Source organism: Choloepus didactylus, chromosome 5 (assembly GCF_015220235.1).
Source record: "Choloepus didactylus isolate mChoDid1 chromosome 5, mChoDid1.pri, whole genome shotgun sequence".
NCBI lineage: Eukaryota > Metazoa > Chordata > Mammalia > Pilosa > Megalonychidae > Choloepus > Choloepus didactylus.
This window is the reverse complement of record NC_051311.1, coordinates 139790213-139817842: the sequence shown is the minus strand read 5'-3', so window position 1 is coordinate 139817842 and position 27630 is coordinate 139790213. Positions and strand designations below refer to the sequence as shown.

Below are 27630 nucleotides of genomic sequence, written 5' to 3'. Positions count from 1 at the left end.
AATGCAGCTGGCCCAGGGATGATGGAGACGACCCTTTGCGGGAGACATGAGTGTGAACTTTGGAGGCTGGACCCCCAGGTGACCCTACTTAAGACTCTGGGTAGTCTTAAGCAAGTGTCTTATTTAATCTGTCAAAATTTTGGTTCCCTAACCTGTAAAAATGGATTGATGTAAGAATTAAACTAAAATTTGTAAAAAGTGCTACAAAAATGTCAGCTCTTATCGTTTTAGGGACATTACCAAGCTTCTAGATAGGGTGGCCTGGGGAAATCCTGTGGAGACAGAATCCTCCAAGGCCCCTGACCCAAAGGAAGGACTAAGAGACAGAGGTAGAACCTGCCTTGACACTGACAAAATGCTGCTGTAAACACTGATCTCCCTCTGCCCAACAGAAGCACCTAACTAATTCATTTCACTGTTTATAATCATGCCTACTTAAGAGCTTGATTGTGCATCTTTATCTTTTAATGATACAGTGCTTCAAAACAATATGGAATTCCATTTTTTTCTCCCATACATGCCTCAAGGTCCACATGAAAAGAATTTCTTTTAAGCAAAGAGTGAGAGTACAGCCACTCTGATATGAGCACTGTAAGGATACATTTAAGTTTTAATAGTTTCTTACAATGTTCCAGTCACTGTGTTAAGAAGCTAGAGATAACAACGATCTCTGTTGACGAAGGCCTCCATTTCAGTCTTGGCTATACCACTACAAAATGGGGCATATAGGGCATTTGAGGAGTTCAGGGTGATGGCCAACCCTTAATCTCACTCCAGAACAAATACCCAGGGTTCTCCATCTCCTTCTTTTTACGGCTTCCAAAACTGGCTTTTCTTTGGATATTGATTTTGGAAGAACACACTGTATTTGAAGATTAATTTAGGAAAGATTAACCTCTTAAAAGTATTAGCTCTTCCTATATACAATTAAGGCATGGCTCCCTATTAATTCAGCTCTTCTTTAAGAGACACTGATTTTATATATATGTATATTTATTGAGATTGTTCACATACCATACAACTATCCAAAGATTCAAAATGTACAATCAATTGCCCATATCATACAGGTGTGCATCCATCACCACAATTAATTTTTTTTTGATTTTTAGAACGTTTTCATTACTCCAGAAAAGAAATAAAGACGCACAAAAAAAGGAAACTCAAATCCTCCCATACTCCTAATCACCCCCACCCCCCTCGATTATTGATTCCTAGTTTTGGTATAGCACATTTGTTACTGTTGATGAAAGAATGTTAAAATACTACTACCTGTAGTATATAATTTGCAATAGGCATATATTTTTTTCTATATGCCCTTCTATTATTAACTTCTAGTTATAGTGTCATACATTTGTTCTAGCTCATGAAGAGAGATTTTCAATATTTTTATAGTTAATCACAGACATTGCCCACCACAAGATTCACTGATTTATACATTCCCATCTTTTAACCTCCAACTTTCCTTCTGGTGACATATGAAGAGACACAGATTTTTTAGTAAGTTAGATGTAGATTACCACGTCACTGTCTTGTGAGTTCTTTTTTAACAAAACACATAGGAAGCAAACAATGATAATGAAATAAGAAAAGAAATAAAATCAAACCCTGGAAAGCAGAAACTTTCCATCTACCCTGCCTCTTCCTCTAGGGGTCTCCATTCCACATCCTATTCATTGCTTGATCAAAATGTAAGAAAAACTTACTCAGGGCTGTCTGGATATCCTTTTCTCCATTTTTCACTTCTGTTAAAAATCCCTTCAAAAATTTCAGACCTCTACAACAAAAAAGAAGAAATATTATTTTCAAAGTTCACTTATGCTGAATGGGTATAGAGAAATAGCACGTCAGCTTTAATATTAATAATATCTTGGGCACAGTAGGAAACAGGCCAAGTCATATGGCCAAGTCCCTTCCTGGAATTCCCTTTGGCTTGCTCTGGACCCTTCCCTCACCATCTGACATACCTAAAGCAGTGGTTTTCAAAATGTGGTCCCAGGACCAGCAGCTTCAGCATCATCCAGGAACTTGTCAGAAAGGCAAATTCTCAGGCCCCACCCCCAGACCTCGTGAATCAGAAACTGTAAGTTTGGGGTTCAAGAATCTGTGTTTTATGCAGTTTGCAAGGGGTGACAGTGTGATTGTGAAAACCTTGTGGATCACATTCCCTTTATCTAGTGTATGGATGGATGAGTAGAAGAATGGGGACAAAAACTAAACGAAAAATAGGGTGGGATGGGGGGGATGATTTGGGTGTTCTTTTTTACTTTTATTTTTTATTCTTATTTTGATTCTTTCTTTCTGATGTAAGGAAGGTGTTCAAAAATAGATTGGGGTGATGAATACGTAACTATATGATGATGCTGTGAACAGCTGATTGTACACCATGGATGATTATATGATATGTGAATATATCTCAATAAAACTGAATTTAATTAAAAAAAAAAAAAGAATCTGTGTTTTTAACAAGCCCTCCAGGTGATTCTGAGACCACTGAAGTTTGAGAACCACTGACTTAAAAAGAAAAACTGGCTGACTTTACTCTCCTTTAAGATTCCCATCTTAAATATACTATCAACAATATTTATCACCAAAAGATTAAAAAAAAAAGTTGGTGTTCTACTCATCAGGCTTCTAGAAAGAGCAATGCAACTGAGTCAGCTCCTTTGCTCAGAAGTAGTCTCCTTTGCACAACAATTTTTTTGCTGGCAATATTTCAACTGAGCTGGAATTTTAACTGGTGTCCCACCCCAGCTGCCTCACCTCTTCAGCCACAAGAGGGCTTCTGTAGCTGAGTTCCTAACCTGGGCTACATCTGCCTCCACTTCATGCAGCACTATCTTCTGAAGGGTGGTAAACTCTTCCTTGTTGGTTATATATTTCTGATTTACTTTCTGGAAGAAAAGCAGGGAAATAATCTAAGTTAAAAATTCTAAGACCATCAAGCAAATCAGTACAATATTGAAACTCACAAGTTTGGCAAACATGCCTCTAAGAAATCAAAATAAATTAAGCCTCTATTGCCTCTTCCTTATATTTTTGAAGTAATGTATATCACTTTAAGATTCTTATGAGGTTTAAGCTGTAATTAAATAAAGTCAGACTCTTAGGATTTTACAGTATGGTTCTTGAAGCATTTTTTCCCTGCCTCAGAAATTCCCAGCTGTCTTGGCAGGTACTTTTCATCCTGTGTATGAGGCTCAATAATTATTTGTTTCTGAATGAGATTTCACGCAACTATATAGTTTTTAAAGAAAGCTAAGTCTATAGGAATTCCTTACAGTGCTTCTTCAAAGACTAGTATCTACTGACAAAGAAAATAGATTTTCACTGGGTCCTATATTCTCAAGAAGGAAATGTTCAAACTACATTTAAAATGGGACACAAACTTTAAAAGCAAGAAGTAATGAGATCTTGTCATCTTACAGGTGAAGACATGGGCTCAGAGAAATTCGGTGAGTTGTAAACGGTCCCACAGCTGCACCCCGAACTTGGGCCTTCTGAGTATAAGACCATGGATGGTCATTATACCTATCTAATGCATTCTGGAAAAATTTAATTTGTCATCATTTAAACCTAAGAAGCACAGAATTACTTCTGATACACAAGTAAAATCCCATTGATTCATTCTCTGGGGCATGAAAAAGAAATGATGATTTCATTTTTTAAATGAATATTCCAACCCCACAAAAAGCTTGCCTCTAGCATGTAAGTGCTTAGTTAATAACCCCCTTACCAAGCATTCAAAATTTGAGAAGACAGTCACTCTCTGAAAGAGCTTGGATACCCTCTTCATTTTTTGATTTATTCTTGTCAAATGAAAAACTACTAAAAAAACTTTTTTTTTCCTTATTAAAAAACTTCCAAAGAGACAAACCAGGATACTTACCTTAATATTCCCAACCAGATCCATTTTAACAGGAGCAAACACTGTAGGGCCAAGTTTGTCTAGAAGAAGGGATAAAAACCATCTTTGAGAAAGCAATTTTATCAAGTGGAAATCTTTTTTTATATTAACAATGAATTTAGTAGATCTTTTTCCCCAACTAGTTTGATTCCTTACACAGAAGTTTCAAATGCTTCCAGGATACTATCATCACCTTTTTCTATTATACCACTAAGGTGAAAAACTATAAAGAGGTCATTGGTGGCAGGTGGAATGAAGGGGCATCTTGTATGTTTAGTGTGCCTATTTATTGTAATCCTTAGGACCATACTGTTCAATATGGTAGACACTAAATAGCAGTTGCAATGTGTCAAGTGTACTGTTTAAGTATAAAAGACATGCCAGATTTTCAAGACTGAATACCAAAAAAAGAATATAAAATATCTCATTAGTAATTCTTTTATATGAACTACATGCTGAAATAATATTTTAGATATATTAAGTAAAATACATTATTAAAACTCATATTGTAAATGGAATTTTTTTTCTTGATTTCCTCTTTGCATTGCTCATTACTAGTATATAGAAACACCACTGAATTTTGCATTTTGACCTTGTACCCCACCATTTTGCTGAATTTGTTTATTAGCTCTGATAGCTTTATTGTGGATTTTTCAGGATTCTTTATGTAAAGGATCATGTCATTTGACAATAGGGAGAATTTTATTTCTTCCTCTCCTATTTGGATACCTTTTTTTTTTTTTTTTTTTTTTTTTTTGCCTAATTACTCTGCCTAGAACTTCCAGTCTAATAATGAATAACAGTGGTGACATTGGGCTTCCTTGTCTAGTTCCTGATCTTAGGGGGAAACTTTTCAGTCTTTTACCATTGAGCATGATGTTAGCTGTGGGTTTTTTATATATACTCTTTATCTTGTTAAGGATGTTTCCTTCTATTCCTAGTTTTCTGAGTGTTTTTATCCGGAAGCTGAATTTTGTCAAATGCCTTTTCTGCATCAATTGACCCAGCAGGCTTTTTAATAGAAATTAAAAAGCTAAAATATATATGGACACGCAAAGGACTTAGCATTGCCAAAACAGTCTTGAAAGAGAAGAACAAAACTGGAATATCTACATTATCTGATCTCAACTCTTACTATAAATATACAGTATTTAAGACCTTGGCATAAGGAAAAACAACATACGTCATTGGAAGAAGAGAGAGTCCAGCAATGGACCCACACATATAGTGTCAACTGATTTTTGACAACACTATCAAAGCAATGTAAGGTGGAAAAGAATATTTTTCAACAAATGGTTATTGAAGAACTAGATATAAGAGAAAAAGAAATTAACTTCAACCCCTACCTCACACCACATACAAAAACTACTTCCAAGTTGGATCATAAGTGTAAACATAAAAACTAAAACTATAGAAACTAGAAGAAAACATAGGAAAGTAGCTTCATGATACTGGGGCAAAGATTCTTAGGACAACAAAAGCATAAAATAAAGAAAACAGATAAACTGGACTTCATTAAAATGAAGTACTTCTGTTCTTCAAAAGACATCGTTAAGAAAAAAAATAGGCAAGCAACAGTCTGGCAGAACATATTTACAATGCATATGTTCGCAATGGAATTTTGTTAAGAATATATAAGGAACACTTACAAGTCAATAATAAAAAGACAAATGGTCAGCTTTTAAAAAATGGGTTACAGACTTGAACAGACACTTCACAAATGGCCGATAGTCATATGAAAAACTGCTCAACGTTATTAGTCATAATACAAAAATGCAAATTAAATATAAGGAACATATTAAAATATAATTTATAAGGAATTGGCAATTCCTTATAAAATTTAACAAATACAGTATCTAATCTAGGAATCAGCAATTCCACTTCCAGGTACTTACTCAAGAGGAATGAAAACTTGCCCATACAAACAAAATGATCATAGGAGCTTCATCATAAGAGCTTCAAACTAGAAACTACTCAAAAGTTCATCAAATAAGAGAATGAATAAGCAACTATGATATAATTGTTCAGTGGAATACTGCCCAGCAATATAAAGTAATGAATTACTGAATCTCAAAAGCATTATACTGCACAAGAAAAGCCAGATGCAAAATTATGCATAAGATATGATTCTGTTCATATGATGTTTTAAAACAGACAAAACTGAAATATGGAGACAGAAATCAGAAAAATGGTTGCTTCTGGGTGGGTGGTGGACTGGGAACCAACTGGTCCAGGGAATGTTCTGAAGTGCTGGACATGTTCTATGTCGTGTTAGAGATGGGAATTACATAGGAAGATTCACTGAATCAACGAAACACTTAAGTATTATGCACATCACTGTATGTAAGTTATACCCCAATTTTTTTTTCCTTTTTTTTTTAATCAACTGTATGAAAAAAAAAATTACAAGAAAAAAAAAAAAACATACCATAAAAGAACATTTCAAAGAGACTATAACAAGGTAGTAAGAAAAAGACAACTAACCTAAGATAACTGCTTTACTTCCAACATGTTCCTACTTTACCCCAAGAAAGTTACCTAATATAGCAACATCTCTGTGAACTTGTTCCTACTATATCCATCAGAAATTAACAGACTATAGTCATTCCTGGGCATCCCCAGAACGTTAAATAGCTTATCTGTTCTTCTTGGATTATTGTTCCCCCTTCCTTAATTGCTCTCTATTGCTAGTTCCCTTACATTCTACATTATAAACCATTTGCTTTACATTTTTCAAAGTTCACATTAGTGGTAGCATATAATATTTGTCTTTTTGTGCCTGGCTTATTTCGCTCAGCATTATGTCTTCAAGGTTCATCCATGCTGTCATATGTTTCACGAGATCGTTCCTTCTTACTGCCGTGTAGTATTCCATCGTGTGTATATACCACATTTTATTTATCCACTCATCTGTTGAAGGACATTTGGGTTGTTTCCATCTCTTGGCAATTGTGAATAATGCTGCTATGCACACTGGCGTGCAGATATCTGTTCGTGTCACTGCTTTCCGATCTTCCAGGTATATACCGAGAAGTGCAATCGCTGGATCGAATGGTAACTCTACATGTAGTTTTCTAAGGAACTGCCAGACTGACTTCCAGAGTGGCTGAACCATTATACAGTCCCACCAACAATGAACAAGAGTTCCAATTTCTCCACATCCTCTCCAGCATTTGTAGTTTCCTGTTTGTTTAATGGCAGCCACTCTAATCGGTGTGAGATGGTATCTCATTGCGGTCTTAATTTGCATCTCTCTAAAAGCTAGTGAAGCTGAACATTTTATCATGTGTTTCTTGGCCATTTGTATTTCCTCTTCAGAGAACTGTCTTTTCATATCTTTTGCCCATTTTATAATTGGGCTGTCTGTACTATTGTCACTGAGTTGTAGGATTTCTTTATATATGCAAGATATCAGTCTTCTGTCAGATACATGGTTTCCAAAAATTTTTTCCCATTGAGTTGGCTGCCTCTTTACCTTTTTGAGAAATTCCGTTGAGGTGCAGAAACTTCTAAGCTTGAGGAGTTCCCATTTATCTATTTTTTCTTTTGTTGCTTGTGCTTTGGGTGTAAAGTCCAGGAAGTGGCCGCCTAATACAAGGTCTTGAAGATGTTTTCCTACATTATCTTCTAGGAGTTTTATGGTACTTTCTTTTATATTGAGATCTTTGGTCCATTTTGAGTTAATTTTTGTGTAGGGTGTGAGGTAGGGGTCCTCTTTCATTCTTTTGGATATGGATATCCAACTCTCTCACCCCCATTTGTTGAAAAAAACCATTATGACTCAGTTCAGTGACTTTGGGGGCCTTGTCAAAGATCAGTCAGCCATAGATTTGAGGGTCTATCTCCGAATTCTCAATTTGATTCCATTGATCTATATGTCTATCTTTGTGCCAGTACCATGCTGTTTTGACAACTGTGGCTTTATAATAAGCTTCAAAGTCAGGGAGTGTAAGTCCTCCCACTTCGTTTTTCTTTTTTAGAGTGTCTTTAGCAATTCGAGGCATCTTCCCTTTCCAAATAAATTTGATAACTAACTAGCTTTTCCAAGTCTGCAAAGTAGGTTGTTGGAATTTTGATTGGGATTGCATTGACTCTGTAGATGAGTTTGGGTAGAATTGACATCTTAATGACATTTAGCCTTCCTATCCATGAACATGGAATATTTTCCATCTTTTAAGGTCCCCTTCTATTTCTTTTAGTAGAGTTATGTAGTTTTCTTTGTATAGGTCTTTTACATCTTTGCTTAAGTTTATTCCTACGTACTTGATTTTTTTAGTTGCTATTGAAAATGGTATCTTTTTCTTGAGTGTCTCTTCAGTTTGTTCATTTCTAGCATATAGAAACATTACTGACTTATGTGCATTAATCTTGTATCCCGCTACTTTGCTAAATTTGTGTATTAGCTCTAGTAGCTGTATCGTCGATTTCTCAGGGTTTTCCAGATATAAGATCATATCATCTGCAAACAATGACAGTTTTACTTCTTCTTTTCCAATTTGGATGCCTTTTATTTCTTTGTCTTGCCAGATTGCCCTGGCTAGTACTTCCAGCACAATGTTGAATAACAGTGGTGACAGCAGGCATCCTTGTCTTGTTCCTGATCTTAGAGGGAAGGCTTTCAGTCTCTCACCATTGAGTACTATGCTGGCTGTGGGTTTTTCATACACGCTCTTTATCATATTGAGGAAGTTTCCTTCAATTCCTACCTTTTGAAGTGTTTTTATCAAAAACGGATGTTGGATTTTGTCAAATGCTTTTTCAGCATGTGTTGAGATGATCATTTGATTTTTCCCTTTCAAATTGTTAATGTGTTGTAATACATTGATTGATTTTCTTATGTTGAACCATCCTTGCATGCCTGGAATGAACCCCACTTGGTCATGGTGTATGATTTTTTTAATGTGTCTTTGGATTTGATTTGCAAGTATTTTGCTGAGGATTTTTGCATCTATATTCATTAGGGAGATTGGCCAGTAGTTTTCCTTTTTTGTAGCATCTTTGCCTGGTTTTGGTATTAGATTGATGTTAGCTTCATGAAATGAGTTACATAGTGTTCCATTTTCTTCAATGTTTTGAAAGAGTTTGAGTAAGACTGGTGTCAGTTCTTTCTGGAAAGTTTGGTAGAATTCCCCTCTGAAGCCATCTGGCCCTGGGCATTTATTTGTGGGAAGATTTCTGATGACTGATTGGATCTCTTTGCTTGTGATGGGTTGGTTGAGGTCTTCTATTTCTTCTCTGGTCAGTCTAGGTTGTTCATATGTTTCCAGGAAATTGTCCATTTCCTCTACATTATCCAGTTTGTTGCCATACAGTTGTTCATAGTATCCTCTTATAATTTTTTTAATTTCTTCAGGATCTGCAGTTATGTCACCTTTTTCATTCATTATTTTGTTTATATGGGCCTTCTCTCTTTTTGATTTTGTCAGTCTAGCTAGGGGCTTGTCAATCTTGTTGATCTTCTCAAAGAACCAACTTTTGGTGATATTTATCCTCTCTATTGTTTTTTTGTTCTCTATGTCATTTATTTCTGCTTTAATCCTTGTTATTTCTTTTCTTCTACTTGGTTTAGGATTGGTTAGCTGTTCATTTTCTAGCTTCTTCAGTTGATCCATTAGTTCTTTGATTTTGGCTCTTTCTTCCTTTTTAATATATGCATTTAGTGCTATAAATTTCCCTCTCAGTACTGCTTTTGCTGCATCCCATAGGTTTTGGTATGTTGTGTTCTCATTTTCATTCGTCTCTATATATTTAGCAATTTCTCTTGCTATTTCTTCTTTAACCCACTGATTGTTTAGGAGTGTGTTGTTTAACCTCCAGGTATTTGTGAATTTTCTAAGTCTCTGATGGTTATTGACTTCTAATTGTATTCCATTGTGGTCAGAGAATGTGTTTTGAATAATTTCAATCTTTTTAAATTTATTGAGGCTTGTTTTATGTCCCAGCATATGATCTATTCTGGAGAAAGTTCCGTGAGCACTAGAAAAGTATGTGTATCCTGGTGACTTGGGATGTAATGTCTGTTAAATCTAATTCATTTATCAGATTGTTTAGGTTTTCAATTTCCTTATTGGTCTTCTGTCTGGGTGATCTGTCTATAGGAGAGAGTGATGTGTTGAAGTCTCCCACAATTATTGTGGAAACATCAATTGCTTCCTTTAATTTTGCCAGTGTTTCTCTCATGTATTTTGTGGCACCTTGATTGGGTGCATAGACATTTATGGTTGTTATTTCTTCTTGTTTAATTGCCCCTTTTATTAGTATGTAGTGGCCTTCTTTGTCTCTCAAAACATCCCTGCATTTAAAGTCTATTTTATCTGAGATTGATATTGCTACACCTGCTTTCTTTTGGCTGTAGCTTGCATGAAATATTTTTTTCCATCCTTTCACTTTCAATTTCTTTGTGTCCCTGTGTCTAAGATGAGTCTCTTGTATGCAACATATTGATGGTTCATTTTTTTTGATCCATTCTGAGAATCTATATCTTTTAATTGGGGAGTTTAATCCATTTACATTCAATGTTATAACCGTGAAGGCATTTCTTGAATCAGCCATCTTCCTTTGGTTTATGTTTGTCATATATATTTTTCCCCTCTGTCTATTAATATCCTTTATTGTACCCATACCGAATCTCTTTAGTACTGAACCTTTCTCCAAGTCTCTCTCTCCTTTCTGTGTTTCTCTGTCTGTAGGGCTCCCTTTAGTATCTCCAGTAGGGCAGGTCTCTTGTTAGCAAATTCTCTCAGCATTTCTTTGTCTGTGAAAAATTTAAGCTCTCCCTCAAATTTGAAGGAGAGCTTTGCTGGATAAAGTATTCTTGGCTGGAAATTTTTCTCACTCAGAATTTTAAATATATCGTGCCACTGCCTTCTCGCCTCCATGGTGGCTGCTGAGTAGTCACTACTTAGTCTTATGCTGTTTCCTTTGTATGTGGTGAATTGCTTTTCTCTTGCTGCTTTCAGAACTTGCTCCTTCTCTTCTGTGTTTGACAGTGTGATCCGAATATGTCTCGGAGTGGGTTTATTTGGATTTATTCTATTTGGAGTTCGCTGAGCATTTATGATTTGTGTATTTCTGTTGTTTAGAAGATTTGGGAAGTTTTCCCCAACAATTTCTTTGAATACTCTTCCTAGACCTTTACCCTTCTCTTCCCCTTCTGGAATACCAATGAGTCTTATATTCGGACGTTTTATATTATCTATCATATCCCTGAGGTCCGTTTTGATTTTTTCAATTTTTTTCCCCATTCTTTCTTTTATGCTTTCATTTTCCATTCTGTCATCTTCCAGGTCACTGATTCGTTGTTCAACTTCCTCTAGTCTTGTACTATGAGTGTCCAGAATCTTTTTAATTTGGTCAACAGTTTCTTTAATTTCCATAAGATCATCCGTTTTTTTATTTAGTCTTGCATTGTCTTCTTTATGCTCTTCTAGGGTCTTCTTGATATCCTTTGTATCCTGTACTATGGTCTCATTGTTCATCTTTAGTTCTTTGAGTAGCTGCTCTAAGTGCTGTGTCTCTTCTGATCTTTTGATTTGGGTGCTTGGGCTTGGGTTATCCATATCGTCTGGTGTTTTCATATGCTTTATAATTTTCTGTTGTTTTTGGCCTCTTGCCATTTGCTTAACTTGTTAGGATTCTTTTAGGATTTGTAGACCCAATTGAAGTCCTTATCTCTAATTTATCAGATCTACAGCTTCGTGGAGTACACTTTCTCTAACTAACCAGCAGGTGGTGTCCACGAGCCACCTGTTCTCCAGAAGCCAGTTCTCCCCTGCTTTGCCTTTGTGGTGAGTGGGGGAGTGAGTCTTGTGGGGTCCAATTGGTGTACCAAGCTTGCGTGTGTAGTTGGTGTTGCCCGCCCTGTATATTGGGCATGTTTCTGGGCGGTCAGGGAGGTGGGGTGGCTCTAACAATCAAATGTCCCTGGAGATCCTGGAGTTTTAAAGCTGCTGCAATAGTCTAATCCTTCAGTTCAGTCCTGCCACAGTTTGTCTCTGCCACTGGCCCACAAGTCCTTGGTATTGGCATATGGCTCCTGAGACTTGCTAGTGGGTCCCTCTTCCAGGCCGTGCACCCCCTGGTCCTCTGTTGAGGGATGACTGTGCTATGTCACAGGTGAGTGCCGTCCCCCCAGGGCGGTTCTGGGCTGCTGGGCTGTGTAGGGAGGCTCCCAGTCTGCTGAAATGATGGCTGAATGGGGCTTTGTTAATTCACACTGCTCCACCTTCCCAACTCTGGGACAATCAGCTGAGGTTGCAGGGAAGGCTAATGTCCACGCCCAGTTTTGTGGTGTGTGCCTGTTATCTGAAGCACTTCCGTCACACTGGGTTGTCTGGGGCAGCTCTGGGCTCTGGGGCTGGCAATGGGCAGGAGTGTTTCCTGTCCTACCAGGATGATGGATTGTGAGCGGACACCCCCTTTTCTTGGGAAGTTGTGGTGTTTAGTGAATTTTCTCAGCCACTGGATTATTGCCTTCTGTCTCAGAGCTCTCCCAGTTCTGCTCTTGTCTTGACCTGCCCAAATTGCAAGTCTTTGAAGCTTTCTGTATTGGGCTTCTTAGAGTAATTGTTTTAGAAAAAGAAAAAAGGATTAAAAAAAAAAGGGCCCTCCTCACAGATCTAATGGGTTATTGAAATGCTAAGAGACAAAGCAATTAGAGCCATTAAGGAAAGGTCCACATTGCAGAGAGATCAGCTTTTCTTCTGGATTTGCATATGAGCCTCAGGGCCTGAGCTCTGCCCTTCCCCTTTCTATGTTCACTAGAACTCCAAAAATCCTCCGCTTTTATTTTGGAGTTTTTCGCACTGTTTTTTTCTATGCCTGTCTCCTCTCTGCTGGGCTGGCTGCTCTGATTCTCTGGTTTCTGGTCTCAGTCTATGTATGGTTGGAGTTTGGATCAGTAGAATGAGTTTCGGATAAGAGCTGCCACTGCAGTTCTCCCTTCTCCTTCCCGGAGCTGACAGCCCCTCCTCCCACGGGACTGAGCCTGGCACGGAGGGGTGCGGGTCCCCTGGCCACAAAAACTTATAGATTTTGCTGATCTCAGCAGTTCCACGTTTTCATGAGTGTTGTATAAAGTATGCCCAAAGTCAGATTGCTCTGTGGTGTCCAGTCCATGCAGTTCCTGGCTTTCTACCTACTTTCCTGGAGGAGTAACTAAAACATACAGCTCACCAGTCCGCCATCTTGCCCTGCCTCTCCAATTTTTTTTTAAAAAGCCTAGTTAAATGGGTCATATGGCAAATCTCAACACATTAGTGATGTCTGGAAATATCAAGATAAGTAAATGCAAATTTGAACTTAAATAAATTTTTACGTATAATTTTTTTTATAATCTTTGTAAAAACATTTTAACTTGTAAAATATTTTCCCAGTAGTATCACTGGATTTGAAAGTCACTTTTGTTTTTCAGCATGGTTCCTAGGAATTGGAATCCTCTCTTTCAGTCAATATTCAACCCTATTTAGAAATGAAATGGAAATACGCAACAACATTTAAGGTCATGTACTTTTGCTTTGTGGCTGATGATATGAAGAGGTAGTCAAAAAGAAGGGTCATCTCACTACACACATGTTCACGATATTTAAATAACTGCAGTGAGACAGATTCTAGAGACCAATGAATGTAAGGCAACTGAAGCAATCTTACCTAATACTGGAACCACAGCATAACATGATGCCAAGAATGCTTCTGTTGGAATGCCACTGTCTTCCAGAAGTTCAATGTCACTAAAGCTAAATGATTTGGTGATACAGAAGAGGAAAGATTGAAAATATACCAGCACTCTCTGCAGTTCAGAGGTAGTCATGGAAACAGCTGCCCCTCTGCAGGGCAAATCATTTGGCCTGGTTTCACAGATATGCTTAGTGACTGATTTTCTATTACAACAGGTTTGAATAAAATTTTTTTCGAAAGATAATGCACCAAAGGAAGCTGTAATTTGTTCACAGTATACTCTTACAATCCAATTGCTTCTCATCCATTACTTTGGAAAAGGTGCATAGTAAAGCAGATACTTGGCATATCATATTCCCTATTCTCTTAGAATAAGCCATCACTAAATAGGAATACCAGGACTGATTTTGCAGAAGTGAGGCTAGTATCCAACTGTCAGTGAGTTTAGGGGGTATAGAATACCTGGTGTTCATAGTACTAAAGAAAGTTGGGATAACTTCTTTGCCTTCTTCCCAGTGGGATTCTGGAGAGCTACTTGAGGAGTTCAATTCAGGCTGTGCCAAGTTGCTGTCATGATTTTCCAGGTTTCCTTCTCCATCTTCCTTCATTATTTCTCCTTGGACTGTAGAGTGGAAGATAATTATTACTAACCTATTATAAACTTATTGTAAAAATTATACATATTCATTGTTAAAATTTTCTAAAACAGAAAAGTATACAGAAATAAATATCAATGAAATACTATACACACACATACAGACATACACAAACAATACTGGGTTTGTATTCTTGTTTTCACTTAACAGTGCATCATGAATAGTTTCAATAACACTCAAAATACCTCAAAACCACAACTTTAATTGCCTCCAACTATTGCATCATGTGTATGTGGAGAGCATTTACATGATTTCCAAAATTTTACTATTATAAATAATACCATAAAGAACATCCCTGTCAACAGATCTCTGACATTAAATCTGACTATTCTCTAAGGGAAAATTCCTAGAAATCAAATTACTGAGCCAAATAAATGAGGGTACTATTTTGACAGAAATTCCTTTGTCTTTATTATTTTCTCAAGAGATATGACTTCAATGACTAGGAAAAAGATTTCTTGTCTCAGGTTAATAGCTAAGAACACAAACTTTCTTTTCCCTGATTCATCTATAAAAACAACTTTTCTCATTTCAGGAGAGATGAGGAGGAAATTGTTTTTAAGATTTCATTTCAGAATGTTTATTAGGCATGTATAACACAACTCAAAACTCTAAAATGGCTATTGCTGACTGATCTGAAATGGGTTTTAGCGGTTAACAGTGTCTTGGTGTCAATGGGTAGCACATTTGGAAGCGCACCATTCTCAACTAGAGGAGTATGACCTGGGATATGGGATTTTGGCTTGAGGAACAGAAAGAAGGCCAGGTGAAGAAAAGTAGATGGTGGATGGTGAATTCTGACAGCCCTAGAACCCAGCAGAAACTAGGAGGATGAGAAGCTAAACTGTCATAATTTTACACTCTTAGACTGTTAGCTTAGTCTAAGCTCAAAGACCTTTGAGATTCAGGGTGGAAGACTAGTGAAGTGCTTATACCCTCTAAAAATCAGCAAAGGCAGCCACTGTTCAACTGCAGCCCATGAACATTACAGCCAAGAAGACACACTGGTAAACTTCCTCTTCATTCTGCCTGCTCAACGTTGGTCCCATGAGATGGCAGAATATTGTTCAGTCAAGTGACATGGTGTTTCCAAGACAATATCCTCCTTAGGAGACACCAAGTGCACTCTCTTGAGGTTTGTTCCTATTAAGCGTTAGGTCACACCATAGATAATGAACCAAACCCCCAAGATCCTGTTGTTCAATGGTTTGCTTCAGACATTCACTACTTTTGTTTTTACCTGTTATATTATCATTTAAGTTTTCTTCACTTGATATGCTGTAGTCTCTCTCTGAAGATTTCAAAAATAAGGGGCTCTTGTTTTTTGTTAGGATTTCTTCAACATCACTTATCTCAATATTCAAAGATCCATTTTCACAACTGCTCAACTCTATTTGCCTGAAAAATGTTTTAAAAGGAAACAAACACCCAAAATCCAATTACTTGATCATAAATAGATAGTCCAGGTAGATCTTATTCTGAAGAATGGGGGAATGGTTCATAGTCATCAACTCCTTTTAACATCAATTAAAAAGCAGAATTGCTAAATCAAGCCAGACTTCCTCACCCTGTCTGCCAGTGATGGGGGCAGTTCTGTCTCAAGGAAGCAGTTTAGAAATCAAAGAGTCATTAAAGGCCCTTCCTGCACCCACAGCTAACCCAATCTTCTTGTTCCCCATCAGTATCAGGAAATAGTCAAAGATAGCTCTTTAGTTTGCAATCAGCTCTCTCCAGGTGCCACATTTAACAATTCTCTTACTTTCCTCCATGTCTCCCTGAGAGGCTTTTTCTCTCTTCCACATATCCACTGGTTTGCCTAGCAATTAACTGTCTAGAAGCAACTTGTCAGGGGAAATATATCTGATAGAAACAAACAAACAAACAAAAAACAGTAGGAGCAGAACATATCCTGACAGACCTGCTCTTTAGGGTAACAGAACAGGCTATTCAATATGCAAGTAACAGCTGATGCTATTTGTTAAAGGGAAAATCATAACATCTTATTATGGGTAATTATAAGCAGCCAAATTGGAACAAACGTATTTTCTTCTAAGAAAAATAAGGGGAAAGGGACAAAAACTACATGATGACTCCAAGAAAAGCATTTGTTATTTCCTAAGGAAATATCGTATTTCAATCTAGCAATTAAAAATTTAGAAATATATCCAGAGAATACCTGAAAAGAAAAAAAAAATCTACAAAGTTTTTCCTAGGAGATATATTTAGAATATGGAAAAACTGTAAACAACTAAATTGGGTGTAATACTTGTAACAAAGAATTAATTAAGCAAATGACAATATAAAAGGGAGACATAATATTAAATAATAATTTGAAATGACAAACATATGGACTATGTCAATACATGGGGATGCTTTTATGAACTATAAGCATGAAATAACAGGAACACAATTATATAAATGTGTACTTCTTCTTAATTGAAGGAGCATTTAGAGAAATAGAAATAAAGATTCTGATATTCTTTAAATGCTTTCTTTTTAACCTGTAAAGCTAACAAGGATGTTTTTTGTAAAACAAAACAAAACAGTACTGCCTTTTCTGGATAAAAACACATTCCTCCATAACAGAATTTTCAACTTTCAGTATACTAGAGAGACTAAAAGTCACTAAAATGTGTTGAGATCCATATCCTAGGGGAAATACAAATATCTTCCCTATTAGTCAGTGCTGAATGTGGAACTGAACTGCTTTAGGTTCACCCCCAAGAGGAGAGGCAGATACTGTTTCCTTCTGGTATCATCTCAAATCATGAGAAAAACTATCACATGATCAAAATATCTTTATTTTTTTTAATAAGGAATAATAATATCATTTTTTTAGTTTCAGAAAGAATAAAAATACAAAAAAAGTTACTGTACCTTTCCAATGAATTATGAATCGGTACAACAGGATGTTTCATCTTTAAAAGAAGCAAAGAAATGAACATTCATATGTTAAACTTCCAAAAGAACATATTTAGAATTCTATCATAGATGACAAGTGGTGAATATGACCATAATATACACTGCCCCCACTGAATAAGAAAAATTCTAGATCTTACCCAAAAAAAGAGTGTCATTAAACCCAAACAGCCCTTCTTCCTTATTCAAATAAGGTATGTGAATTTCTAAGAAAAAGGAAGATGGTCTTTTGAAGCACCTAATCACCAGAGCCAAATCTTTGGTGATTGGTTTGCTCTGGAATGTCAGTTATGCTCAGTTTATTAATAAACAGAATATGTCTCAGCATTGTATCAAACACTGGATTTATAAAGAAAAACATTGTGAGGTTTCTGCCCTTAAGATAATTTCAATATCCAATAAGGCTAAAATAGGCTTTAAGAAAAGAGGAGGAGATCTGAGCCCAATCTAGGGATTCAAAGAGGAAGATTATCTTGAAGGATGAGTAACAGCTGACCAGGGGAATATAGAGAAGGGCATTCTTGGCATTGGGAAATGGAACAAAGATGTGGAGGGAACTATAAGCCGTTAATACTGATCACGTTCAAACCAGCTAATGACAGGGAAAGAGGCTGGTGGTGTGGGAAGGGGATAAGAAGTTTTTATTTTAACCTTTAAGAATGGGTTTAGTTGAAATGATCCAATTTACACTATATTAAGAGAAATACTGTCAGATGACTGGAAGGGTCAGGCTGAAGGTGACTAGTTAGAAGACTACCAAAGTCTAGACAATACTCAACTGGAACAAGGAGGTTAAAAAAGAGGCTACATTAGAGACACATTGAGGTGATAAAATTGCCAAAAATCACTGACTGGATATGGGGAGTAAATAACCCTCAAATTTCTATCTTGAATGGCTGAAGACAGATCTAAAAGTGGATTTAATACAGCCCTATGAGTCACCAAAGGATGATGGAGAACATAGCTCAGCATATCACTTTCTTAACTTTTCTACTTTCCATTATGTCCTGTTGCAGCAGCCAAGTTGAGATACATTTTTACCTTGTTGGATTTGAGCATGGCCAGCTGCGGAGATCCCGGGGGAGTGTGATAGAGCAGCTCAGATGTGAAGGCTGCATTTGCAATCTGCATGCATTCGTCCAAGGTCTTCAGAAAAGTATTGCAGGTTGATTTCAGGAGAGTTCCCACATCAATTCCCTCCTGTGAAACAACCAGAGTGGAAGACTCCTTTATCTTGCCAAAAAAGAAAAAGCCGAATTGTGGAATGTCCTTAAAGGACAATCTAATGTATCTATCCATTTTGCTGGACAAATACATGTATCAGTCATAAAAGAAAAAGAGTGAGTGAATCAAACTTGTCTATTAACCATACACAAGCCTTGCCCTCAATCTAATTCTTCACACTCACCCACCACTCCAGCTGTAGGCAACAACTTCTTTCAACTCAACAAAATACTGTGCCAGGTACTGGCCACAAAGCCCTCACAGACATGAAATGGAATCATGAGAACCGAAGACCGGAGGGATCGATGGGAAAATGTCTCCCATTGACTGAGGAAAATGAGGTTCCACAGAAGAAGAAATCACAAATCACAAATCCCACATCACTTGCTTTCAGAATTTTTTTTTTTTTTTTGGTTTGTTTTCAGTACAGATGAGTCCAAGGGGTGCCAGCACCTGGAATTCCTTTGGATACTTAATCAATTTTTTCCTCCAAGTTATTTTACTTTTTTGTACCATTTTTCCTCTGGATATTGATATTAAAAAGTTGTTCATAAAACAGTCCACATCCCAACTGGAGAATGCAGAGTTTATTGGCCTCTATGTTTTCCTCAATTTCGTATTTCTAACAAGGTGCCAGGTGATATTGCTGACTGTAGAGCACACTTTCATTAACAAGTTCCCAGGGCATTTATTATAAGGCACTTTCTTCCTTGAATTAAAAATTGTTGTGTTCATATTTCCCCTTCCCTCTGGACCAGGGCTTCCCAACTCAGCACCACTGACATTTTGGGCTGGTTAATTTTTTTGTTGGGGGCAGGGGTGGGGAGCAGTGGCACTCTCTTGTCCATTTTGGGATGTTAAGCAGCATCCCACTGAACGCCAGTAGCACTCTCTCAGTTGTGACAACCAAAAATGTCTCCAAACACTGCCGAATATCTCTGGGGGTGGGGTGTTTGTGTGTACAAATTTGCCCTGAATTGAGAATCATTGCTTTAGACTAAAAATTCCCCAAGAGCAGGACTGACATGCTTTTTTGGTATCCTTTCCTCACCCCAAACCCAACACAGTGTCTTATGCACAATAGGCAGCTGATGAATGAATAAAAGAGCCTAAATGAAACTGAATAAAAAGAGTTAAATCACCTTTACTAGAAAAACTAAAAGCATATACCCTGCTAGTAACATAGTGTTCTTCTGTTTCCTAAGAGTAATTTAAAACCATTCACCAAAATCTGCAGATTCTTCATTCGTAGGCACTATTTGCATACTTGAACTTCTTTGAAAGCAGAGCAGAGACCCTCTCTGGTTAACGTGAGCCATTTAACATGTTTGTTAGCACCAGATAGACCCTTTAATATATGTTTGCAGGATGACTGATAATTTTATTAATAATGTTTACAATTGCACTCCCTGCTAAAGACGGAGAGAAAAAAAGCTGGCTCTCCATCTTTGAAAGCCCTAGTTTATTCCAATGTGCAACAATCACAACGGTGGAATACAATCCTGTTAGTCTCATTAAAGGTGGCAGACATCTTAGATGCCATATGGCATCTTAGTAGCCATACCTATAGAAATGTCTCTACAAGACAGGTAAGATTGTATTTTAAAAAGTGATGCAAACTGGAGGAGAAACATATTTTAGCAAGTCAGTACTAAAGTTAAAGTTTCCAAATGTTATCAATTAATTAATCCCAAATTCATCCCAGGAGGAAGGGAGGAAAATCGTATGCTTCCATATGTTGAAATGCACACATTTTTTCTCTGGTGAATTCTGTCACTTCTCTGAAAATGGTAAATTCCAAGATAATCAGGGATTATGTGAGAGTAAGAGTCACCTGTAAGCACCATCTGTTGCTACTTTTCATATGACTAAAACAAAATATTTTACCTCAGAGATGGACGCACCAGTTGTGGTAACTTCTTTTGCTTTATCTACTTGCTGAACAAGAAGGTCACAGTAGAATCTTAGTTCTGACATTTTGGTTTTCAGGTTTTCAGTGTTTTCAGCAAACTCTGTATAACAAAATGAAGATAATATAGTCATCAGAACGAATAACCAATTTGCTAGTTAGTATATAATACAGATAGTCAAATATATAACCTATACCCAAAGTTGGATGTTTATAGTACTGGTTACAGATGTGATACAGGTGAAGAATGGGGGCAAGAAAAACAGTAAAGGAGATTTTCAGTCTAAATTGTTTCTTGAACCAACTAATCATCAGTACAGAAAGAAGGAAATAGCACACCATCTGACCCACTCTTGTCAGAACTGGGAGCAGAGTCAAGGGTTCAGGGTTTTGGTCTCAGTTCTGTTACACAGCTTTCCCTATCTGTGAAATCGGTCATGGCTACTAACCTGCTAATACAGTACTCTGCTCACTCTTGGCAAACAGCATTCTATAACCTCTAATACCATAAACACTGGTGTTTTTGGCTAACACCTGGTTCAGCACGCTGCCTGTCCAGGATAATGGCACCCTCTGTGCACCTGCTGCCCCCTCATTAGCAAAGCACTCCAGCCACCATTGGTGCTGAGGTCTCAGCTATAATTACTACCACCTTTGTTTTCCTGTTCATGAAAAAGCTGCATGTTACCACCTGCTATGAGTCAGCCAAGAGCATCTAGAATTTGCTCCCAATTTACCATAAAGAACAACCAAGGAGGAGGCCCTTTTACTGTGTCTACCTGAAGATTTAAGCAAACCTGCCACACCTGTCATGAGAAAGATTCCCCAGAACACTTTTTCCCAGAGGCCTCCCCCTTCCCCTGCAATCTCTTCAGATGTACATACAGGACTAGGAGGGTGGTAACTGGGTCCCAGGCAGTAGGCCCTGGCACCCTTGCCCCAGTCTAAGGAGAAAGTTATTCCCAGGAGGCCCAATAATGTTGAATTGATGAACATTAAGCAACAGCAACTTGATAATTAAGTATCCATCCCATCCCAGGGGAAGGGAGGGACAAGCAGGGTGCTACTGCAGAAAACACCCTGATTCAAGGCTTCTCTGGCACAGCTATTCTTTACTGAAGGTCAACTTTATGCCTGATAGGGTACTAGACAGTTTTGCATATCATCACTAACCCTCAAGGTAATCCTTCTAAGGTAGGTACCTTCATAATTCCCCTTAAAAGATGAGGGAAATAAGGCTCAGAGAGATTACATAACCTGCAAAGCCATGATCTGAACCAACTGTTTGGCTTCAAAGCCTGTACTCTTTCCAATACAATATGATAAGTAAAAAGTTTAAAACAGATCCTGGCTTAAACTCCACTGAGTTATAGCATTTGCATGAAACAAAAAGCTGGCTAGGTGGTCAGAGGCAAGATAGCAAATAAGGAACCAGACATGCCAGTGGGTGATTCCCAAGGTTCCCAGACCCAAGGACAATTAATACTTGCCTTTCTCCTTCTGGGTCCTACTGTCAGTCAGGCAGGCCTTGGCTGACCCCAGGGCCACTAGCCACCGTTGTCTCTCAGCCACACTTCTGGCCTTCAGGTAGAAATACTGTTCCCCAGGGATTATCAGATCCATGCGTGTATTATCTACAGAATGAACTGGGTGCAAGGCAGAAGGAGGTCAGAGACCTAGAAAAGCCCAATCTGGAGTAACCTCCACCCCACCCAATTCCTTGATCTCAACAGGTGCCAGTGACCCAAGGCTTCTTCTAAGACAGGATGCCAGCCCTCACTACCTCTCCTAGTTCGCAGCAAGTTCTGTTTACCTATCTCTTCCTAGATGCCTCTATTGATCAAGAGCAAAAACTTTGCAATTGGCTCCAGGGCATCACCAAGGGTCTAATAAGAATCACAGAATTCTATTTCTCAGAATAGAGAAAAAAAATCTCTCTTTTGGCTTGGGTGTGTTTAGCTGCTCAGAGGCTAAAGAGGCTTGCATGATAACAAGGGGATGCTCTTTATACTCTGGGGTTTATTGGGCAGCAATCAAGAGCACAATGTTTCTTCTCTTCTTCTCCTGATGAGTCAGACCAATAATGTAAGTGTTCCCTCAGAGTCCTTCAGAAGAAGGAACAAGTGAACCACTCTCCTTCACCCACCTACCCACTCCACAAATTCCCATCTAACCTGTTTCTCTTCTGAGCCTTGTATCTTCTCAAGCATGTTTCAAGATTCCCGAAACCAAGAAAGAATGCTTTGTTAGGTTTTTGCTTGTTTTGAATGTGTGGTGGTGATGGTGGTGGTAGTGCTATGCATTGTGTGTATGTTTCATACTGCAGTAAAAAGATTTAAATAAGCTCTGCAAATAGCCACTGGCCCCAGCTGAGCAGGTGACTAAAGAATGAGCACAAGGTAAGTGGTAAAGCACATTGCTTTCATTTATCTTTATTACCTTTTAACCAACCTCCTTGTAAAGGCTGGCTATGATTTTAGGTTTTATTTGCAAGGCTTTCTTTTGGGACATACACTATCTATCTTGATTTGTACTATGAGAGCAGCAAAGAAGGGTGTGCAGAGGCCAATGCTTTTTTTTATTTTGGGGGGCAGAAAAAAATAAAAAATAAAACCTGCCAGTCTCTTGGTTTCTTACCTTGAATTTCACAGACTGCCATTTGAATACTCCCTTTGCAACCTTTCCAGGCATCTTCAGGAGAATCATAATAGGATAATATCCCCCCACAGAGAAGGAACCATCGAGGCTGCCAACCTGAACACAGAAACAAGAGCATGGTCTCAATCACTGTCCATGCGTAAGGTGCCTCCCAGGACGCAGGAATAGTACCTAACATAGGGTGCCGTGTACCAGTTGCCAAGGAGCTTACACTACAATGGAAATTCAAAGGGAAAGAGTAGTCGGAAAAGACCTGTACATTTGATCCTATTTTTGAAAAATTAAAAACCAACACACACACAGGCATATATTTTTAGTTACATAATGTACAGAAGTCTGGAAGGGTCAGTAATAAGCACAGTGATGATTCTCTAGGTAGTTGGACTACAGTGATTTTTATTTTCTCTTTTCCTATTGTAGTATACTTTGCTATTTCTAACTTTTCTAAAATAAGTGATTATTGTGTTGAAATGTTATTTTCTCACAGAAAATATTAAAAATTATCCAAAACTTAGTGATGAGGCAAAAAAGAGTATAGTACCCTTTCACCATGTCATGTGAACCTGATGAAAAGGTAACATAAATACACACAATTTAGTATGTTACCACTGTAATGGAGAAATCTTAACACATTCAAAGGCTTGACTACTTTAATTTTAGTATCATGGATTTTCAGGAGACCAACTCTATACAGTAGAAATACAATCTTATCTAGTCCTCTCATACATCCTATATTCTAGTCAAACCAAATTTATTTGCTGCATTCCTGCCTCTGGCCCTTTGCTCAAGCTGGATTGCCTGCCTAAAACAGACAGTCGTCCCTGGCTATCTCTCCATTTCTAAACCCTACCATTTCCTCCCTAAATCTTTTCAGGTCCTCTCAGTCAGGTGTGGATATTCCCTTCTCTGAAATGAGATACATTTCTTGCATAAAACTCTGCTGTGGCTGAGGAAGCCAGAGAGAGGGCCAGTGGTGGCTTTGGGCTGAACCACAGGGGCTGTTCAGGTAGACGAGTCTGATGGGACCTTGGGGACAGATTCACAGAAACCAAGTGCATAAGATACCAATTGATGCCAAAATGATGTCATTTTGGAAAACTAAATTAGTAATCAGGAGGCTAAATAGTCAGCACTAAACCTAAACTCCAAGCTCAGGAGTTAGGTGGGCAGGTAAGATGTTTCACTCACCATTTACTTCACAAGGGTCTGATTTTCTAGGGACCAGAATACTCACGCCTGACAGATACCATGTCTCTTACTTCCTTACACAAAACTGGATAAACACTGGTTGTCACCATCCACTCTTCAATAATTCATACCACAAATTACCATTCATACCATGATAGGAAATATCTTTTTCCAACCAAGGATAAGTAATCTTTTCTAAGACTACCACTTATCTTCCTCTTATTACATTTTATATTGGGTACTTTCTTCATAGGTTCTCAGGGTGGACCCTGGATCCTTTATTGGATACCAGGAACCTCATGACCTTATCTCCACACTGAGACAAGTCAATTCCTGGCAGGCAATCCTCTGGGAATGAACTTGTAAATTTTTATTTCAGAACGTGACATATCCCGATCTTAGTTTCAAATTCTAAAGAAACCCAAATGTGAAGGCCACACTGATCATCAAAGTCTTGTTGAGAAGAGAATTAGAACTCCTAGAACTAGACTTATCTGATGATGCTTTAGCCCTTTGCAAGGGATCTGATTATTTATACCTTAAGCCACCTCCCCTCACTGGAACATAAGAATCAATTTCTAAGAACCTGAAAAAGAGAAGATGCCTTTGAAAGCACCTAGAAAGAGAGGGAGGGAAGCATATCTGGAGGACAGTGTTTAAACCCATCAATAAAAACATATCATGCCTGAAGGCAAGATACCCCCTGGACTTTTCAAGTAAGTGAGCCAGTAAATGCCGTTTTACTTATGCCTTTTGAGTTGGGATTTTCCACAAACAAAAAGATTTCTGAAGTACCATGTGATCATCTCAATAAACTTAGGAAAAGCCTTTGACGAAATCCAACACCCTTTCACACAACACGCTAGGAATAGAAGGGAACTTCCTCAATCCGATAAAGGCATCTATGAAAATTCCACATCATAAACATCATACTTAATGGCTAAACTGGATGCTTTTTCCCTAAGATGAGGAACAAGACAAGGATACTGCTTTTATCATGCTACTTCTATTCAACATTGTACTGGAAGTTCTAGCCAGGGAAACTGGCAAGAAAATGAAATTAAAGGTATCCAGAATGGAAAGGAAGAAGCAAAAATATCTCTATTTGCAGACGAAATGCTTTTATATATAAAAATATATATATAAAAAAGAAATCCACTAATAAAAACTATTAGAGCTAATAAAGAGTTCAGCAAGGTTGCAGGATACAAGATCAACATACAAACGTGAACTGTTTTTCTATAAAGTTGCAAGAAGCAATCTGAAAATGAAATTAAGAAAACAATTCATTTACAACAGCATCAAGAAGAATAAAATACTTAGGAATAAATTTAACAAAAGAAGTGCAAAACTTAAATTCTGAAAACCACAAAACATTGTTCAAAAAATTAAAGATCTAAATAAATGGAAAGACTTCCAAGTTCATGAGTCAAAAGACTAAATATTGCTAAGATGGCAATACTCTCCCAATTGATCTACAGATTCAAGGAAATCCCTATCAAAATCCCAGCTGATTTCTTTGTAGAAATTGATAAGGTGAATTTAAGATTCATATAGAAACCCAAGGGACCCAAAATAGCCAAAACAATCATGAAAAGGAAGAACAAAGTCACACTTCCTGATTTCAAAACTTACTACAAAGCAACAGTAATCAAGACAGTGTGGTATTGGCATAGGATAAATATACGGATTAAAGGATTAAAATTGAGAGTCCAGAATTAAACCAATCTATGTTCAACTGATTTTCAATGAGGATGCCAAGACCATTCAATGGGAAACAAGAGCCTTTTTAACAAATGGTGCTGGGACAACCGGATAGCCATATTAAGTTGGACCACTATGTACAAAAATTAACTCAAAATGGATCAAAGACCTAAATATAAACACTAAAATTCTGAGAAGAAAACACTAGTGTAAATTTGAGTGACTTTCAATGTGGCAGTGATTTCTTAAATATGATACCTAAGCAACAAGAGAAAAAAATTGATAAACTGCACTTCATCAAAATTAAACACTTTTGTGTAGCAAAGGACACTATCAAGAAAGTAAAAAAAATAACCCAAAGAATGGGAGAAAATATTTGCAAATTATATATTTGATAAGTGACTTTATCTAGACTATATAAAGAACTCTTACAACTCAATAAGACAGACAAAAAACCCAATTAAAAAATGGACAAGGGATCTGAATAAACATTTCTCCAAAGGTATACAAATGGCCAATAAGCACATAAAAAATTATCAGCAATATCAGTCATAAGGAAAATGCAAATCAAAATCACAATGAGATACCCAACTTCACATTCATTAGGATGTGGATAAATCAGAACCATTATACACTGCTTGTGGGAATGTAAAATGGTGAAGCCACTTTGGAAAGCAGTCTGGCAGTTCCTCAAAAAGTTAAACATAAAGTTGCCATATGACCCAGCAATTCCCCACCAATTGCACAACCAAGAAAAATGAGAACATGTCTACCCAAAAACTTGTATAAGAATATTCACAGGAGCATTATGTGCAACAGCCAAAAGATGGAAACAATGCATATCTATCAACTGATGAATAAATAAATAATAAAATGTGGTAAATATCCACAAATGGAATATTTTTTAGCCATAAAAAAGAATGATGTGTTGATACCTACATCAACATAGGTGAATTTTGAAAACACTATGCTGAGTGAAAGAAGCTAGTCACAAAAGACCACATATGGAAACCCAGCCCTTTTTTGGCTGAGAAATAGGGAAGACCCAACTGTTAAAGCAAGGCCCCAAAACAAACCCAGGTCTTGCCGACCAGTAGAAAATAGAGTACCACTGGAAGCCAGCAGATTTGTATTACCACACACAGTGAACTTTCTGGGGTGCCCAGTGCCTACCTCTCATCCCTGTGACAGGCCATGGTGGACAACTGATTTAGGGGAGAAGACTGGAGGGAAGAGCCAATCTGAAAACTTGTCAGGGAGAGAAAAAAGAAAAGATAGAGCTCAAAGTCAACCAACAAGAAAACCTTAAGCAAAAGAGAGAAAACAACCTCCAGAATAAACCAATCAAGAAAATTAATGCCTAGACACTGGCAGAAAATCCTGAGCCACATCAGGAAATGGGAAGATATGGCCCAGTCAAAGGAAGAAACTAACATTTCAACTGAGATTAAGGAGTTGAAACAACTAATTATAGATGTTCAAACAAATCTTTTAAATCAACGAGGTAAGAGAGAATGTGACAAAAGAGATGAAAGATATAAAGAAGACACTGGGTGGCCATGGAGAAGAATTCATAAGCTTGAAAAAACAAATGGCAGAACTTATGGGAATCAAACGGGCAATAGAAGAGATGAAGAACACAATGGAAACATGGAGAGGCAGAAGGAAGGATCAATGAGATGGAGGACAGGACATCTGAAATCCTGCATACAAAGAAACAGATAGGGAAATGAATGGAAAAATATGAGCAAGGTCTCAGAGAACTGAATGACAACATGAAGCACACAAATATA

General features: G+C 37.6%; 1 protein-coding gene across 3 annotated transcripts in view; it reads right to left on the bottom strand.

Annotated features, from left to right (window-relative positions):
* Positions 1–27630, bottom strand: part of PLEKHA8 (pleckstrin homology domain containing A8) — a 91044-nt gene that overhangs the window by 40469 nt on the left and 22945 nt on the right. For all 3 annotated transcript variants that reach the window (XM_037836978.1, XM_037836976.1, XM_037836977.1), the window contains exons 2-12: positions 22925–23041; positions 21778–21933; positions 20266–20390; positions 18196–18354; positions 17113–17153; positions 15476–15633; positions 14042–14201; positions 13553–13638; positions 3887–3945; positions 2761–2891; positions 1704–1774 (exon numbers count right to left, since the gene is read on the bottom strand). In XM_037836978.1, the coding sequence (XP_037692906.1) occupies positions 1704–1774; positions 2761–2891; positions 3887–3945; positions 13553–13638; positions 14042–14201; positions 15476–15633; positions 17113–17153; positions 18196–18354; positions 20266–20390; positions 21778–21933; positions 22925–23041 (1263 nt within the window). The remainder of the gene's footprint in view (positions 1–1703; positions 1775–2760; positions 2892–3886; positions 3946–13552; positions 13639–14041; positions 14202–15475; positions 15634–17112; positions 17154–18195; positions 18355–20265; positions 20391–21777; positions 21934–22924; positions 23042–27630) is intronic.